Genomic DNA, 17,105 nt, shown 5'->3' with positions numbered 1-17,105 from the left:
CTACTCAGCTTTTTGGATAGTGTGCTGATATATGGCAAGACGATATGACCTTTGGAGTCGTCCTGTGTCTCTACGTTGACGGTGGGATAATTGGTTGTTAATATTTTTTACAGAGTAGCCATTGTTTTTAAAGGTCCATTTAAGATGTTGTAGTTCCTTTTTCAGTTCTTCTTCATCTGATAGTACAGATCTTGCACGATTCGCTAGAGTTGATATAATACCCAACTTTTGTGCTGGATGGTGATGGGAGGGCGCATGCAAATATCTCTCTGTGTGTGTTGGCTTTCTAAAAATAGAGACTTTAATTGATTCAGGCATCTTGGTTAGTTTAACATCTAGGAAACAGATGGAACTATTTTCTTCAATCTCCATAGTCAATTTTATATCTTGATGGCGGTTGTTTAAGTGGTCGAGAAACTTGTGAAGATTCTCAGTACCATGCTCCCATATGAGGAATATATCGTCCACATATCTAAGCCAAATTTTTGGTTTTAAAATAAAAGAGGAGATCGCCTTTTCTTCAAAGTCCTCGAAAAAAATGTTGGCTAACACAGGAGAGAGGGGACTTCCCATAGCTAATCCTTTGACCTGTTTGTATAGTTTACCTTCGAATTCAAAATAGCCAGAGTTTACACAGTGAGATAACAGAGAGAACATTTTATTTGAAATCTTGTTTTTTAAAATATGGAGAACGTCCTGTGTTGGAACGTTCGTAAAGAGTGCTACCACGTCAAAGCTCACCATGATATCAGAAGATTTTAGTTTTAGGTCCTTTATTTTAGTGACAAAATCTGTTGAGTTTTTAATATAAGAAGAAGATTTTCCCGCATAAGCTTTTAACGATGACACCAAATATTTGGATAACCTGTATGTGGGTGAGTCAATGCTGTCTACTATAGGTCTCAGTGGATAGTTTTCTTTGTGTACCTTCGGGAGGCCATATAACCTTGGAATAAGGGGGTGTAAAGAGCGGATGGAGAGCCGTGTATTCCGTGGAATTTCTGTGGTCTTTTGTAGGAGATTATTGGTTCTATTGTGTATTTCTCTTGTTGGGTCTCTCTCAATTTCCAAATAACTATCTGAATTTAACAGTGCTAAGATTTTTTCTCGGTAGTCTATTTTATCTAGAACTACAGTTGCATTCCCCTTATCAGCCTTTAAGATGACAATGTCCTTGTTAATCCGTAGATTTTTAATTGCAAGTCTCTCACTAGGGGATATATTATCAGAAGGAGGTTTTGCGTCGTTGATTGCAAGAATTGCTTCGATGTGAAGTAAACTCGCGTCTGCGGTAGGAAGTAGCGAAGCTGCCTTCTCCATCTTAGTTAAAATGCATCCCTAAAGAACTACTTTTAACTAAGATGGAGTTAATTTATGCATAATTAATTTATAAATTCGAAAGATTATTTATGGAATCAGCCTCTGCCATAAGAAACTCTCCAAACCTCAACAAATTTGGTTGTATGCGACTGCCCCAAATTTGGGAGGCATACATCAGCAGACCTTCAGCCCAACGGCCAAGAACGCCTACTTAGCCCGCCAGAGGGCACCATCAGGACTTCTAGGAGAACGATAGCTTCATATCTTCATTCTCAGTTAGTGTATTGTTATTGCCTGTGTGCACCTGCCTTTTTGTAAGTTCCTTTAGAAAATGGCAATGTGACATTGCCGAAATATCGGAAATATCTATTAAAGTATAGTTTAATTTATATTCGGATCTACGTTGTTTCAATTCCCTAAATTATTAGTAAAGCTATTAAAGCATTGCCGTTTGGACATTTAAACTCGTTTGGACTCTGGGTAACCTCATTGTTGGGAGTGCGCATGCATTCAGAATCATGTGAATGCCAAATTTGGATAGCAGCACAATGACCATCTGATAGGTTATAACTAAGGTTATTATTAAGATATATAGGATTAAGGATGATTTCTTTAGATTCAATTATCCTTCTTTCTAGTTCATCATAGCAACAAAAAATATTATTTAATCTGTCCCATAGAACTGAATGGATGATGCTTTCTTCATTAGTGTTAGCATAAAACAGAACGTGGTTAGACAGAGCACTAGCCCATGTTTTGCCATATGTAACGTCCTATTGTGTCTTTAATAATAGCTCAATGAACTTTCCAGTCTGGCCAAAATATGGTTTTTCACAGTTACACCAGATTTGGTAGAAATATCCCAGCAGCCTGAAGTATTTTTAGGACAGGGCAACTCGTATATAAAAGCTAATGACTTCGCATCACTTGCCTTAGTATCCCATAATGCAAAACACATATCCTTACAGACATGTATAATACTATGCGTTATGGGAAGGGTCGCTACCCAGACCAGCTTTGACCTTTATTGAGCAGTACTTCAACCTTAGTATCACTTCTGAGGTTGGCTCCCACTGATGAGACCTCAATAAAGGTAGAAACTAGTCTGGGTAGTGACCTTTCTCATAATGCATAGCATTATACATGTCTATATAATGATATATGCTTTGCATTATGGGATACTAAGGGAAGTGATGGGAAGTCATTAGCTTTTATATATGAGTTGCCCTGTCCTGAAAATTCTTTAGGTGCAAACTATGCCTGCTTACACTTGGATAAAGGATTAAACCAAGAATATAATTTCTTGCCATCTTTAATGTATAATATTGTTTTTAATTATAGAAAATAAACTGTTTAGTATTATCTATATGGTTTTAAAATTATGGACAAATAAATTGTTTAATATTAAGTGTATTTTAGTTTACACAAGCACATTCATACAGATAATAACTAGGTATGTAAAGGTATTCATATAACCAAGTTCAACTATATATATATATATATATATATACACACACACACACACAGTAAAACCCTGAAGTTACTCGTTAGATGGGACCAACAAAAATAGCATAAGTAGAATTCGTGTTACTCTGGGTATAATTTTGCATGTAATTTATATATACAAACATACAATTGGGACCAACGGTTTACAAAAACACCTATATTTTTTAAGAAATATAATCATAATTGTAGTTTTTCGTACATAAAAAAAGAAAGTTATTTCGATGTTGATGATTTCATAAAATCTAATAGATTTGTCTGATGGCATAATGTCTTTTTCTTGTCACGCGAAATTTCTTCATAGCAAGCTAATGATTTTTTATTCCTTGCCTTGTGGCTACAATTCGTTCCTCATTAGAATCTATATCCTCCAAAATCTGTAAACCTTTCTTTTGATTGTTCTTACTGTGGATTCCTGTAGATGGAACTTCTTTGCTAACTCACAAATTTTCATTCCAACTTCAAAATCCTTAATGTTGAGTTTTGTTTCCAAAGTCAATGTTTTCCTTTTCTTGCTACCTGTAGAAGAATCGGACTTGCTTCTTTTGGACGACATTATTATTTTTTATGTGATAAAATTTTTATCAAGAACATACATTTTAAACAATTGCACGGTTTGTAGATTATAAAAATTGTGTATGAATGGAGACCACACAAAACACGTCAGTGCTTGTTCATAGCATGTGCGACACTGGTGAATACGGTCGGCACCTGAAAGATACGACTAGTGGTGAGATGTGAAGCAGGACGGGAATACGTACATATAAGAAACCGCGTAACTCTGGATTTGCGTAAGTCGGGGTATGACTGTATATGTATATATATATATATATATATATGGTTATGAGATGAGCATGGATTTTTAATATCCCTTATTTCTGTTTATTAAGAATTAGTTTACATTGCTGAAATTTCTCTCTTATTCCATATAAATTTATTCAGTTGACTTCCTACCATACCAGCTTTGTTGATTCTGTTGTCTATTTCCATATGTAATTTATCATCTTCACTAAAAATCAACGAAGTAGCTGAAATGCTTTACTTGTTCTGTAGGTTCTCCATTCACAGTGCAGTTGATATTTTCAGTGCTTCTGCCTGTTTTCATTGTCTTTGTCCTGTTATTTCTGACCTTCATACCATATCTATTACAACAGTTATTCAATTTAGTCAGGGAATCTTGCAGACTTGTAGCAGATTTATTTAGAAGTATAACATCATCTACATAAAGCAAAAAGCTGAGATTAGCATCTCCAATTTTGATATCAGGTTTAATACCATAATGTGATCCTTCCTAAAGTGATCTATATAGATAATGAATAACAAAGGGACAGTGTACATCCTTGTCTGACACCAGATTTAATATTAAACCATCTTCCTGTACTTCCTTCAATTCTAACTGCTGACTTACAACTCAAATAAAGACTAAGTATTGCTTGATATAATGTCCCATTGACACCATATAACTGTAGCATTTTGAATAGCTTCTCTCTTGGCAGCTTGTCGTATGCCTTTTCCATATCTGCAAAACTTACATATAAATCTTTGTTATGTTCCCATGATTTCTCAAATATCTGTCGTTAAGTGAAAATCTAATCCTGACAGCTTCTATTTGGCCTGAATCCAGCTTGTTCTTCACCAAGCTTCTCTTCCACAATCCTTCTCAATCATTTCTCAAGTATATTTGCGTAAATTTTGCCAGGAACACTCAGTAGAGAAATACCTCTGTAATTCTCACATTCAGTGTTACTCCCCGTTTTATGTATGGGTATTATGAGAGCTCTATTCCAATCATCCAGAATTTGTCCCTCTGTCCAGGCCTTCTGAACTATGCAGTGTAGCCTCTGTAAGACTTTTATACTTGAGCATTTCTGGTTGAATATCGTCTACTGCATTTCTACATTTCATGCTTTTCATGGTTTTTTTTACTTCAAGTATGGATATGTATTCTTGACTGCATGCCTGTTGAGTGTTTTTTACAACTGTGCTGTCATCACTGCTTGTTTCATTTAGCAATTTTTAGAAGTAATTACTCATACTACTTCAAGTATATCTATTTCTACAGTTTTCCTATCACCTTTATCTTCTCTAATTCATAATAAATAAGAGTAACATTTAAACCAATAGAATCTATTCGTAAACTACTAAGATCTCCAAAAGACAACCACCCTTTCTATAAATATGCTGGAGTTTATAATATTCCATGCTCGTGTGGCTTTAGTTACATCGGACAGACTTCGAGAAGCCTTGAAATCAGGCAAAAAGAGCACATTGGCTATGTCAAAAACAACAGACGACATTTCTGGCCTATCGTCTCATTTCTCTACAACTACCACGTCATCGAGTGGGACAAAAGTTGTTCCCCTTACTTAGAGGAAGATTACCATTCAAGAATTTTCAAAGAAGCAGCCACAGTTGCCCGTTCTACTGTCAACCTTAACAGAAATCAAGGCCTAACACTCCCAGAGATATGGAAAACCCTAATCAAATCTTTAAAAACAAAAGAAATTAACTTTAATACAAACTACAGAAAGTTCCTTAGCAACAGCTAGCTAATCTTGTACACGCGATACGTGCTTCATGCATGTTCGATACTGTTTTATTTGTAATTATTCTAGTTAGATTTTTACAGTTATTCTTGTCAGTTTTATAGTTACACATAATTGTGAGATTGTTTCAGCCTATATGTAAGTGCCCTGAAGACGCCAAAAGTTTGGTGAAACTATTTGTTTAAGTTAATAAAATTGATCAACACTTGATCAGTAAGCCAAAAATATTATTACTAACTCTTATCTCCATTTCTGAGCTTCTTCATCCACCTCCAGAATATCTTGCTTACCTTCTTAATATTTATTCTTCTTGCCAAAATTTTCCTATGACTTTTGTTTAGCTAGTTTTACACAGTGTTTAGCTTTCTTACATTTGTCGCTGTATTATCTAATAGCACAATCTGACTTATTTGCCAGTGTTGGATTCTGAATATATAGAGATTGGAGTAATTATTATTTGCTTCAGAATCCAACATGATCTTCCATCACAAAGGCTAGACTTGTAAATGTTATTTAATGTAAACAACTTATTTTACAATTTAATATTCATATAACTACTTTAATTTTGTCTAATATCTAATTATTTAATCAAAGATATATGTATTAATAATGAAAAGACTGTATTTAAATATTATTAAGATATTTTATTTATTACTATATTAATATTATAAGAACTTGTATTTGATAATTTAACTGCGCATTAATTGAAATGTAAATATTCTTTATTTATTCTTATTTGTAGAAGTTTAGCATTATGCAATACCTCAATTTTATTATATTTTGTTTGGTTGTCATGGAGACGTATGTAAGTTAGCGAGCACGTTTTGGAACACCACGCGAAGAGAAGGTTTATTGAAAAGAGTTTTAGATCACGAGAACAATTTAGGCGGGAAGAAGGGATATAAAAAGCAATGAATGCTGAGATTATTGGAGATTTGTAAGAGAGAGAGAGAGAGTGGCATTAGGTTGGAATCGGAGCATTCGGCATTTGGAAATCACAGTACGTTAATAGCGAGTCGGCAAGTCACTCAAGCAGCTAAATAAGGTCTACTAGTCGAGAGGCGGTTAGCTAATAAGTTGAAGAATAACAATTATAGCTAAGGAAGACAGCTGAGTGACTACTAAATAGACTAGCGATATTTGAGTTGAGATTTAATTTCAGGGCTGACCTGTCAAGGACACACAGAATCTTAAAATAAAGCATGGAGTTACTAGAATAGAAGAGGCTGTAAAAATTGAAGTTTACCGTTAGCTGTGCTTAGAATTATAGTGCCTAAAGAATTAATCGAATGCCGGAGAAATGAACAGCTGTGCATATAAAACCTAAAGTTAAGGAATTATTGTGTATTACCTTATTTCATAAGTGATCAGTAGTACTTTATGCAACAACGTTTGTTTATGTGTATTGTGATGGATGATTAATTCAGTTATTGCTTAGAAGAATTTATTTAATGAGTGCCGTTTACTGTTTAAAGTGCTTACAGAATACAAAAAGTGTTCGCACATAAGTATATGAAGAAGGAAAATTGTCGGTAAGAATATTCCTATGCAGAGATGTCAGTGTGTTTCATCCTAGAATTTCCTTATGTTAACAGTAACTATTGTGAAGATTAACTTGAAGTGTAAATTTAAAAGTGTTTGCTTGTAAGGAAGTGTTACTGTGATTTTATTGTATTTGGAACTTAAGGAACTGTGAGAAGACTGTATTAGAGATAACAAATTTACCATTGTCTAAGTTTGTATGACAGTATTATCAGAAAGGCTGAAGTGTTTATAATATCTTAATTAGTGATTTGATCTTAAGTGTAAAATTTGTGATTTTAAAATTAAATGTTTGTTTTTGTTAATCAAAAGTTGTATTTTGCCTGAATCTCTTTTACTGCACCACTCATAAAATATTCGAACCAAAGCGGGTAAATTAAGTAAGTCAAATATACTTGGCCAGTATATATTTTAAGGAGAAATAGTTGAAAGTTGATTTTTCTTCAATTATTGAACTGATTCAGATATAGAGTGGTGCAGTCTTTAAATATAAATTTTCTCTATATTTGAATTAGAAACCAACTAGCAACTTATTATTTTGTTTAAGAACATCATAGTGACTAACATGTCGGATCCAAAGTACAGATTAAGAAGTAGTAGGATCCAACACCAGGAACTTTTGGTATGCCTTCTTCTTTTCTCTCACTGCTTCTTTAACTTGCTGTGTCTACCATTGAGTTCTGATTTTTCTATCCTTGCAGACAACCTCACCACATGGCTCTCTGGCTAAATGAATCAGTGTTTTTTTAGACTTGCCACTGAATCTCCAAAGTTTGATTCCTGTTCTCAAACTCTTTCATTTATTTCTTGAATAACATTTGTGTATTTTAGTCTACAGTTCACATCTGAGAGCTGCTGAATTTTTATTCACTTTAGAACTTTCCTATATGTTCTTCTTTTCAATATGAAATTCAGTTTTATTCTGCTAAATGGTGATCACTTCTAATTTCAAATCCTCTGTACACTCTGGTGTCCTGTACTAGGGAGAAAACATCACTATCAACAATAACATAGTCAATGAGACTTTTATTATTCCTTGCCTCTTCTCTCCATGTCAATTTGTGCACATTTTTATGTTGGAACATTGTGTTAGTAATAACCAGTGCATGTCCTGAGCAGAAATCCAACAGGTATTTGTCATTGTTATTAACTTTGATCTTTTCTCCAAATTTTTCCAAAATATTTTTGTATGCCTGACAATCATTTCTTACTCTGCTATTTAGATCCCCTACAAGGACCAACTTTTCCTTTTTCATTGTGTCAGTTGCTTTCTCTAAAGCCTAAAAAAATTCCATTTTCTGCCTTAGTAGAACCTTCTTTGGGACCATAGAGACAAATAAGTCTCATTGTCCAGTTCCCCATTCTTATATTTGCCCACATCACTCTACTTGAGACTGCCTGCCATTCAAGAAGATTAGCCTCATATTTAATGTTTAATACTATGACTACTTCTTCATTTCCTTGATTGTCATATCGATCTGGTACTTATCCAATTCCTCAGCTAGCTCCATTTCTTTGCCATTCAGGCTTCTTATGCTGATAGTACCGATCTTTAACTCTGATGATTTTGAGTTGGGGTGTGTTTTAGGATTTGTTCCAGTAGCTGACTTTTCGCTGTCCTCCCTGGTTCCCTGGCGAAAACAACGGGGCGCATTGTTTAACTGGGCGATGCCCCAGATGGCATGAAATTCTGTCATGTTGTACCATCATTCTATATTTTGGTTTAAGCCAATAAGAATACAATTTGGTCGGCTAAATCCCAACTTTTCCAGCCCATCCTTCGTTCATTATCCAGGTAGATAACCAATAGGGTGCACCACGAGAAGGTGAGAATTGGACATTAGGTCAGAAGCTCTGGTCGATTCTCTACATTCCTTTAAAGGCTATGTGGAGGTCTCCTCTTAGTTATACAGCTTTGATCCTTAAGCACCTTGTTATAGGAAAATGATTGGATTTCTCCACAGAAGGCTTCACGAAGGTGGTCTGTGTGCTAGTGGACTGGTAGTCTGCATGCCCCTATCCTGACACCATAGGAGTGAATGGTTAAAATGGGCAAGGCTCCATGTCAATTGGACCCAGAACCAATTGGGGGGGGGGGTCACTGTGGTTTATAAACAAGTCCTGATTTGCTCTTAAAAATAAGACCAAGTGTGCACTGATCTGGAGAGAATCATGAATATGTTATCTTCCCTCTAATATCCATAAAAGGAACACTTATTATGATAGAAGTAGTGTTTGATGGTTTTGGGGGGGGGGGGCATCTCGTTGGGCTGACTCGCCAATCTGTATGCGTTTCCTAGTGGAACCATGAATTCTGAAACTTATAGAGATGAGGTCATGAATTGTATATTCATCTGTATTCAGGAGACATTTTTTTTCCCAACAACACCATAACACTTGACCTCATTTGAGCAAAGCTCATTGACCAGTATCTTTCAAAAAAGAGATTATTTTATGAATGAACTTACCAACCAGCTCTTCTAACCTTAATCCTGTTGAATATGTCTGTGATGCTCTAGATAGATGTGTTGTGGCTCTCAAAACCTTGAGGGACGACCTTTTACAGGAGCAATGGTAGTTATTACCAACTGAGCACTATTGCTGTGAGGGGTGACCACAGTCCTTATAGGCACTTTGACCTGCTGTTTTTGACCACAGTCTTCATGTACTCATTTGTTTTTGAATTAAACTATTTACAATTTTTGTTTCTTTCACATCTGATATGATAATGTGTTTCAACGAATTGTATAAAAATTCGTTATACAGTTTTTCAGTTATCATCCTTTTTCTCTTTGTTCCTTAATTTATGGAAACTAGTGTAGCTTGTTGGATGATTTGCTATGTGGAATATCTGTTACCTCAACATTGTATCTGTGTGAATTTAGTTAGGACTTCATAGTTTTTCTCATAACAGCAGTGTTATTGCATTATAAGATTCATTCGTATGTTTAAGTATTGTTTAATTTGTTTTAAATTGACCTTAATTTTATGATCTTAATGAGAACTGTTAATGAAATATAAGTAGGTCTTTTCTTCTGTTATAATTTATAAATATGTGCAGTTCCCCACTAACTTTCAGTAATTATTATTATTATACGGGCACCTCCATGAAGTTCGAAGACTCATCACGTGAGACCCAATCTATCCACACAATCTATCATACCTCTCCTTGAACCCATTAACAGAAAAAGCATTCACAACTGACTCTGGCAACCCATTCCACTCATTCACCTCTCTCAAGCAAAAATCTAGTCCTCCCATATTGAAATGTTTAAGAAAAAATTCAAATGAAAGTTGTAATTATTAAAATTTATTTTAAATTAAATGTTCAAAAGATCACTATTGCATTACATTTTACTATATGTTACTCATTTCTCCAAAGTAAGGATTAGGATGGAATAATGAGGATTGTTCAGAAACAGAATAGAATGTTCTTCTACATATACACATTTGTATATATTAGAGATAGAATTATTTGTGTGGATAGTGAAATACTATTTAACTATATTGTTAAAAAAAAAGTTTAAAACTTATTTAAGTTTTTATTGATTGATATTTATGGAGATCTGTCTCATAATAATACAAAATGTTGGCACTGTATTTAATTCTGCAAAGTAAAATTAATTGAAATAACTTGTGCAATGGAGACTTTTTTTTTAATTTTAATGTCCAGCAAAGTAAAGAAGGCACTATTACCTTCAAATTGGTTCCTGGAGATGACTGTGTTCCAAGTAGAGAAAGTCGTGTACGTGTAAGAGCTCATTTCAGTTATGATCCATCAACTGATCCACTTATTCCTTGCAGAGAAGCTGGTTTGGCCTTTCAGAGAGGGGATATTTTGCACATTGTGAACCAAGAAGATCCTAATTGGTGGCAAGCAAGAAAACATGGAGAAAGAAACTCAAGAGCTGGTTTGATTCCTGGAAGGCAGCTACAAGAAAGGTAGACCAGACTATATTTACTGTTGTGATTGATGTTATTTACTAGTTATTTCTTACACATGTAGTGCTTAATACATTTTTAGAATACATGATACATAAATTAATTGTTAAATAAAACTTAAGTAATCGATTTGTTTGATCTTTTTGAATAGCAGTTCATTCCATCATTTTTGTCTAATTCATATCAGCATTATTTCTGGTCTGATATTTTCTATCAATCTCATGGACTTAATAACTTAGGTTTTTTTTAGTTGAAGAAGTGGGGATGCCAATAGCTTTATTTCAAATATTTACTGGCAGATATTGCTGTGAAATGGTAAAAATAAGTTCTTCATAGACTTACATTATATACTTTCACATTAATGTATCTGTTCATCTTCCTGCATCTTTTTACATTATTTCTACTAGCACCACATCTACAAACACCAAAGGTATCTGGTTGCATATAATTATGTATAGGGGTAAAAAAAAATGCATCCAGATTTTGTAGTTAAAAGGTAAAGTATGCATCACTGAAATTGGTGTTTTTCTTGAAGAGTTTAAGGTTGTAGTTGTTTTTGGAAAATATTTATGAGAAAGACTGTTCCATAGGACAGAGATAGATGGAATAAAAGAGAACTGGGGGGAGCCATTTTGGTGTGTTTCAGTTATACTGAAAAGGGGTGTTAGGCAGTTGCTGCTGCTGCTCTTGTTTTAATAGGCCTAACGGAAATTGGAGGAGTGGTGTTTGCACTTCAGTGAATCAGCAAACATGAAAGTACTTATAGAAAAGGCATAGAGCTGAAACAGTTTGAGATAAAGGTTGAAGTGAATCTGAAAAAATGGGATAATGTATGAGCAGAACTTCTGTGCTATGAATACCATTGAAAACATTTTTGTGAGGTTTTAGGTTCACCACCCCAAGCACACGAGCAGTATTCTAAGAGTAGGTGGATTTGGAATTTGTACAGAGTTAGTATGTGGGTGAGGGAGAAATAACATCATGAATGAAAAAGGAATAGATGAAGAAACTATCAAAAGACTTGGAACATATCATGCAAAGCCTCCCAGAATATATGGTTCACCAAAATTACATAAAAGTAACTGTCCACTCAGACCTATTATGGATTCTATAGGCAGTCCCACATAAAATATTAAGATTCCTGTCTAACCTTCTTCGTCCTCTCACTGGACACTCAACCTCTTCAATAAAAAAAATTCCATAGAATTTCATACAAGGATAAAAGACGTTAAACTGTCAGATACAGATATGTTAGTGAACTTTGAAAGTTCTAAAGTAAAAAAAGCAGAAGAGGAATTTGTTTAATCTTCAGTTTTATTCATGCAATGCCAATTCTGTTCTATGTCATAAATATGTTTACAACCTATTATAGCATCTATTGGGAAATGCTGATCGTTATATCTTTATTGTCCATTATCACTTATTTTGTCATAATGAAATATATCCATTGGCAGGATATGATATGCACACATCATTTTATCCAATTAATTGCAACACTGCAACCCAAAAGAAATAGCAGTAATTAGTTTATTTCATACCCCAGTGATGGAGCATGCAGAATTCACAGAAGCATTTATTTGCCCAAAATATTTTTTATTATCAATTCTAACCTAAATGTTTTTCAATTGTTTTTGAAGGTTCTACCATGTCATAACACATCACTGGCCCTGTCCATCTGACAATGTTTTGGAGCCAATCAGAAATGAAAAATATAGTTCTATATGTAGACCTATCTCCCCTCCCCCCATGATGTCTCCATATCATGGGGGGGGGTTGCACATTCCAGTGAGCTATACTGGCTGTAGTATTCCTACCAGCAGGGCTTCCCAAGCTGGACAGGTTACAGACTAAGGGAAGCTCAGACTAAGAGAGTCATCCTGGTCCTTCAGGTTAGGAGTTGAGCATGAGGCTGACAACCCCATCTCATAAATCAACTAGTCATATGACATGATGATAATTAAAGGCAAAAGTGATAAAAATAGAGAGGAACAAAACTAACATCTCAGTCATCCTAAATGGAAAACAAATAGTTACTTGTTTATATTAGAACAAGTAGATAACTTCACATATCTTGGATCAAAACTAACAGAAACAATAGAGGCACTCGACACAATCAAACACAGAATAGCGATAGGATGGACCACCATGGGAAAATTACAGAAAATCTGGAAAACAAACAAGATATCTAAACAAGTCAAAATCAAATTATATGAATTAATAATTATACCAACAGTTATCTATAGAGCAGAATTATGGACAATTAAGAAAAGAGAAGAGAAAAAACTGTTGGCATTTGAAATGAAATGCATAAGAAAAATAAATAAAACAAGTTGGATGGAAAAGAAAACAAATAGCACAGTTAGACGAGAATTATCGTATAAGAAGACAATATTAGGGGGAAAAAAATTGATTTCAGCCAAGAATCACCTCGCTGAAATCAATAAAGAACATTTCAGGATGTAGAACTTATAATGAGCTTTTTTGAAAAGCAAGGAATAGAGAAGACTGGAAGATCCTGCTCAATGGAAGACTCAACCTGTTTTAGATGGAAGAGAAGAAGAAGTCATAAAACATGTACCAAGTAATCTTCACTGGACAGACTTAAATGGATATTGACCCAGGCTTTGGAATAATGGTTTACGAATAGGTTCATGGAATGTCAGAAACTTGTATAGAGTTGGAGCATTTCAATAAATCATACATGAATTAAATAGACATAAAATGAATGTTGAGTTGTAAATCAGCAGTTAGGATTGAAGGAAGTACAGGAAGATGGTTTAATGTTAAATTTGGTGTGAGACAAGGATGTACATTATCCCCTCTGTTATTCATTATCTATATGGATCATATTATGAAGGAAAGTGGTATTAAACCTGATGTCATAATTGGAAATGTTAATCTCAGCTTTATGCAGATGATGTTATACTTCTAAATAAATCTGCTACAAGTCTGCAAGATTCCCTGACTAAATTGAATAACTGTTGTAATAGATAAAAGGTCAGCAATAAAAAGACAAAGACAATGAAAATAGGCAAAATCGTTGAAAATGCCAACGATTTTGAATTCTCCTTGTGAATAGAGAACCTGTGGAACAAGTAAAACGTTTCAGCTACTTAGGCACGATTTTTACTGAAGATGGTAAATTAAATATGGAAATAGACAACAGAATCAACAGAGCTGGTATGGTAGGAAGTCAATTGAATAAATTCATATGGAATAAGAGAGAAATTAGTCAGACCACTAAATTAGCTGTATATAAGACAGTGTTCAAACCAGTTTTAACTTATGGATCTGAGAGCTGGGTCAGAAGTAAAACACTTGTCCAAAAACTAGAGACCGCAGATAGGAGAGTCCTTAGAAAGATTAGAGGCCTGAACAGATGGCAATATCATATTAAAAACGAGGATATTAGGAAAGAACTTGACATTGTCAGCATCCAGGAATGCATTAGCAAAGCTAATCTCAGGTGGTATGGTCACTTAAAGAGAATGGGCGAGGAAAGATTAGCAAAACAAGTTTTCTCTGCCAGGTTGGCAGGAAAATGACCCAGAGGAAGACCAAGATATAGATGGATTGATACTGTACAAAGTGCCTTAGACAATAGAAATATTAGATCTGATAATGTTGGAGTCTTGATAAGTAACAGACTGATTTGGAGGAAAATTGTAGATAGGAAGTTAGTAATGATGTAAATTTTTCATGTAGTACTATCATATCCTGTACACCCCTTGAGGGTACATGGCAGGAATTTGATAATGATGATGATGATAAAATGGATATAGTAGTAATACAAGAGACATGATGGACAAGAGAAGGAAATTTGAAGAAAGAGAACCTTTTGTTAATTTATGGTGGAAACAACTGTAATAAACATGAATCTGGAACAGGTTTCATCATTAGGAAAAATTTGTGATCATCACTGATCTAATTTGAAACTTTTAATGAAAGAATAAGCAAGCTAAGAGTACAAGTACTCTTCTGCAGCTTTGGTGCTACAAAAGTTGCAGAAGAGTCAAAAGATGAATTCTATATGAAAAACTGGAATTAATCCTAGCAAAAATTCCTTGGCAGGATATAATCATTCTATTAGGCGATTTCAATGCAAAAATTGGAAAAGAAGAAATATATAAAAAAATTATTGGAAACCAGTGCCTTCACGAAGAGACAAATATTAATGTAGAAAGATTAATTAATTTGGCCACATCCAGAAATTTAATAATAAACAGCAGTATGTTTATGAAGAAGAATATACACAAACAAACATGGAAATCTCTTGATGAGCATACATTCAATCAATTAAACCATATCATAATTAGTAAAAGACCTAGGAATTGCATAATATCTGAAGCTTCAAACTAGATATAGCAGAAGAGATAAGGAAATATGAGTATGAGTTAAAACAAATCAAAAAATATGCAACTGGAAGAGAATGAAAATATCTGGAATCATATCAAGGATAGCAGAAAACTCAATTGGAATTCAAAGTAAAATACAGCATAAAAAATAGTTCAGTGAAGAATATGAATTGGCAGTAAAGGGGGAAAAAAAAGATAGAATCACTTGGCTTAATAATCCAACTGAATTCATGCTGCTCAAAGATACAAAGAGAGCAGGGTAAGGGAATGCTGCTGTTTATGACTGGTCATAAAAATTGCCTGCAGGCCGATTGCAACAATGGGTGGCGTATCCTCTGTTCTCAAAACAGCGAAATAACATCTGTGTTGCAAATGTTAGTGACCAATCAGCAAGGAAGTATAAAGAAAATTTTTCCACTGAAATTGAAGATCAATGTAGTCTGTATCTGGTTCTCAAATCTAGTAATACTGAATACTTTCTTCCCAAGTTCGCATTGTATGGTGAAAGTGCTTGTTTTGAAACCATAGTACCATGATTTTTTAAAAGTAATAGGCCTACAGATTTTAATTTCAATATGAATAAGAGACAAGGGACTTTAATTTTTGGTGTTAAGAAATCTCTTATTTGAAGGTGTTTGTGATGCAACAGATTCTTCCACCTCCAGCCTACAAAGCAATCTCCAGGATGTACAAAAGAAAGGGAAAACTACCAGCACACAGGAGAAAATGTCTGCATTCACTTGTAAGTACTTATAATAATATTATAAATTTTTGCTAATCAGAATGCTATATGTTAATGAAAATCAGCACAAATTAATTTAATGATGTTGACCTGAGGAAACTACAATATTCTACAAGATATCATTAGTCCAATGATTGATAACTGATTTAAATGTAATTTTATATTTGTCAACATGTCACACCGTATACATAAGTATACTAATACTTTATGATTACGCCATAATTAATTATTAATACATTACAAAATAACCAAGGTGTTCCGTGAAAATTTCAAGATTTGTGAAGTGTTCCATCGTAGGAAAAATCTGGGAAATGCTGTCTTAAACAATGATAATTTTTGCTGTAGGAATTTAGAATGTTAATGATCTGACTTAGCTCTAGACATTTTAATTAGATGATTAGATATATGATTTGAGGTGACCTCAGCTTTAGGTTGAACACAATATGAAGCACTACCCAGTTTTTTGAATTTTAGACTAGAATATCTAAAAATTCAAATTTGTGACTGTCTCACTTATCTTTTCTAGCTCCTTCTGGTTCGTGAAACAACAGTTTATTGACCACATCTGCTCTTGATTATCATTATACAGTTTTTTGTGTTTCATTCCATTCTGGTATATGTTCTATACAAAATCCTCATAGGGTCATATTTTTTGCTGTGGCTGTAATCGTATTCACAAATGAGGAATGAATTACTGGTATTTGGGTGTTGACTTCCAGTAGAATAGGTTGATTTTGGGAATGTGGGAAGTGTGAAAGTATCTATCATGTAATAGGCAGTGCATTTCCAGAAATGCCTTTTGTAGTGGAAGTCATAGGTTAGGATTAGTTTATCTACCCCATCTTCCTGATTTAAAAGTAGATGTGTCTTTGGAGTCAAAAATCCAAAACATGTTATTAATGTCAACCCATTCCACTATACTTACACCATCTGTCTCATTATCTCAGTAGTTTGTTGTGTATGGTGGATATTTCAATCCCCCACATACATGGTGAGATGCTCCATTATAGGAAGCACAAAGTCAGGCCCTGAGACAGATAATGACATATAGACTTTAATAATCTTGATACTGTTAACCTCAGCAATTATAGTAAATATGTGATTTTCATCATTCACAGATATAAAATTAGTGTTGATTAATGAGTTTTACCCATA

At 34.2% G+C, this 17,105-nt stretch overlaps 1 protein-coding gene across 1 annotated transcript in view; it reads left to right on the top strand.

Moving 5' to 3' along the window:
- The window catches only part of metro (membrane palmitoylated protein 7-like protein metro), a 456,631-nt gene that overhangs the window by 233,522 nt on the left and 206,004 nt on the right, over window positions 1-17,105 (top strand). The window contains exon 10 of the mRNA XM_090408766.1: window positions 10,585-10,853. Coding sequence (XP_090264892.1) covers window positions 10,585-10,853 — 269 coding nt within the window. The remainder of the gene's footprint in view (window positions 1-10,584; window positions 10,854-17,105) is intronic.

The sequence above is a fragment of the Typopeltis vanoorti genome, chromosome 2, assembly GCF_054136105.1.
Source record: "Typopeltis vanoorti isolate ZY-2024b chromosome 2, IOZ_Tvanoo_1.0, whole genome shotgun sequence".
NCBI classification, from domain to species: Eukaryota; Metazoa; Arthropoda; class Arachnida; order Uropygi; family Thelyphonidae; genus Typopeltis; species Typopeltis vanoorti.
The sequence above is the reverse complement of the archived record's forward strand: the minus strand, read 5'-3'. Positions and strand labels throughout refer to the sequence as shown.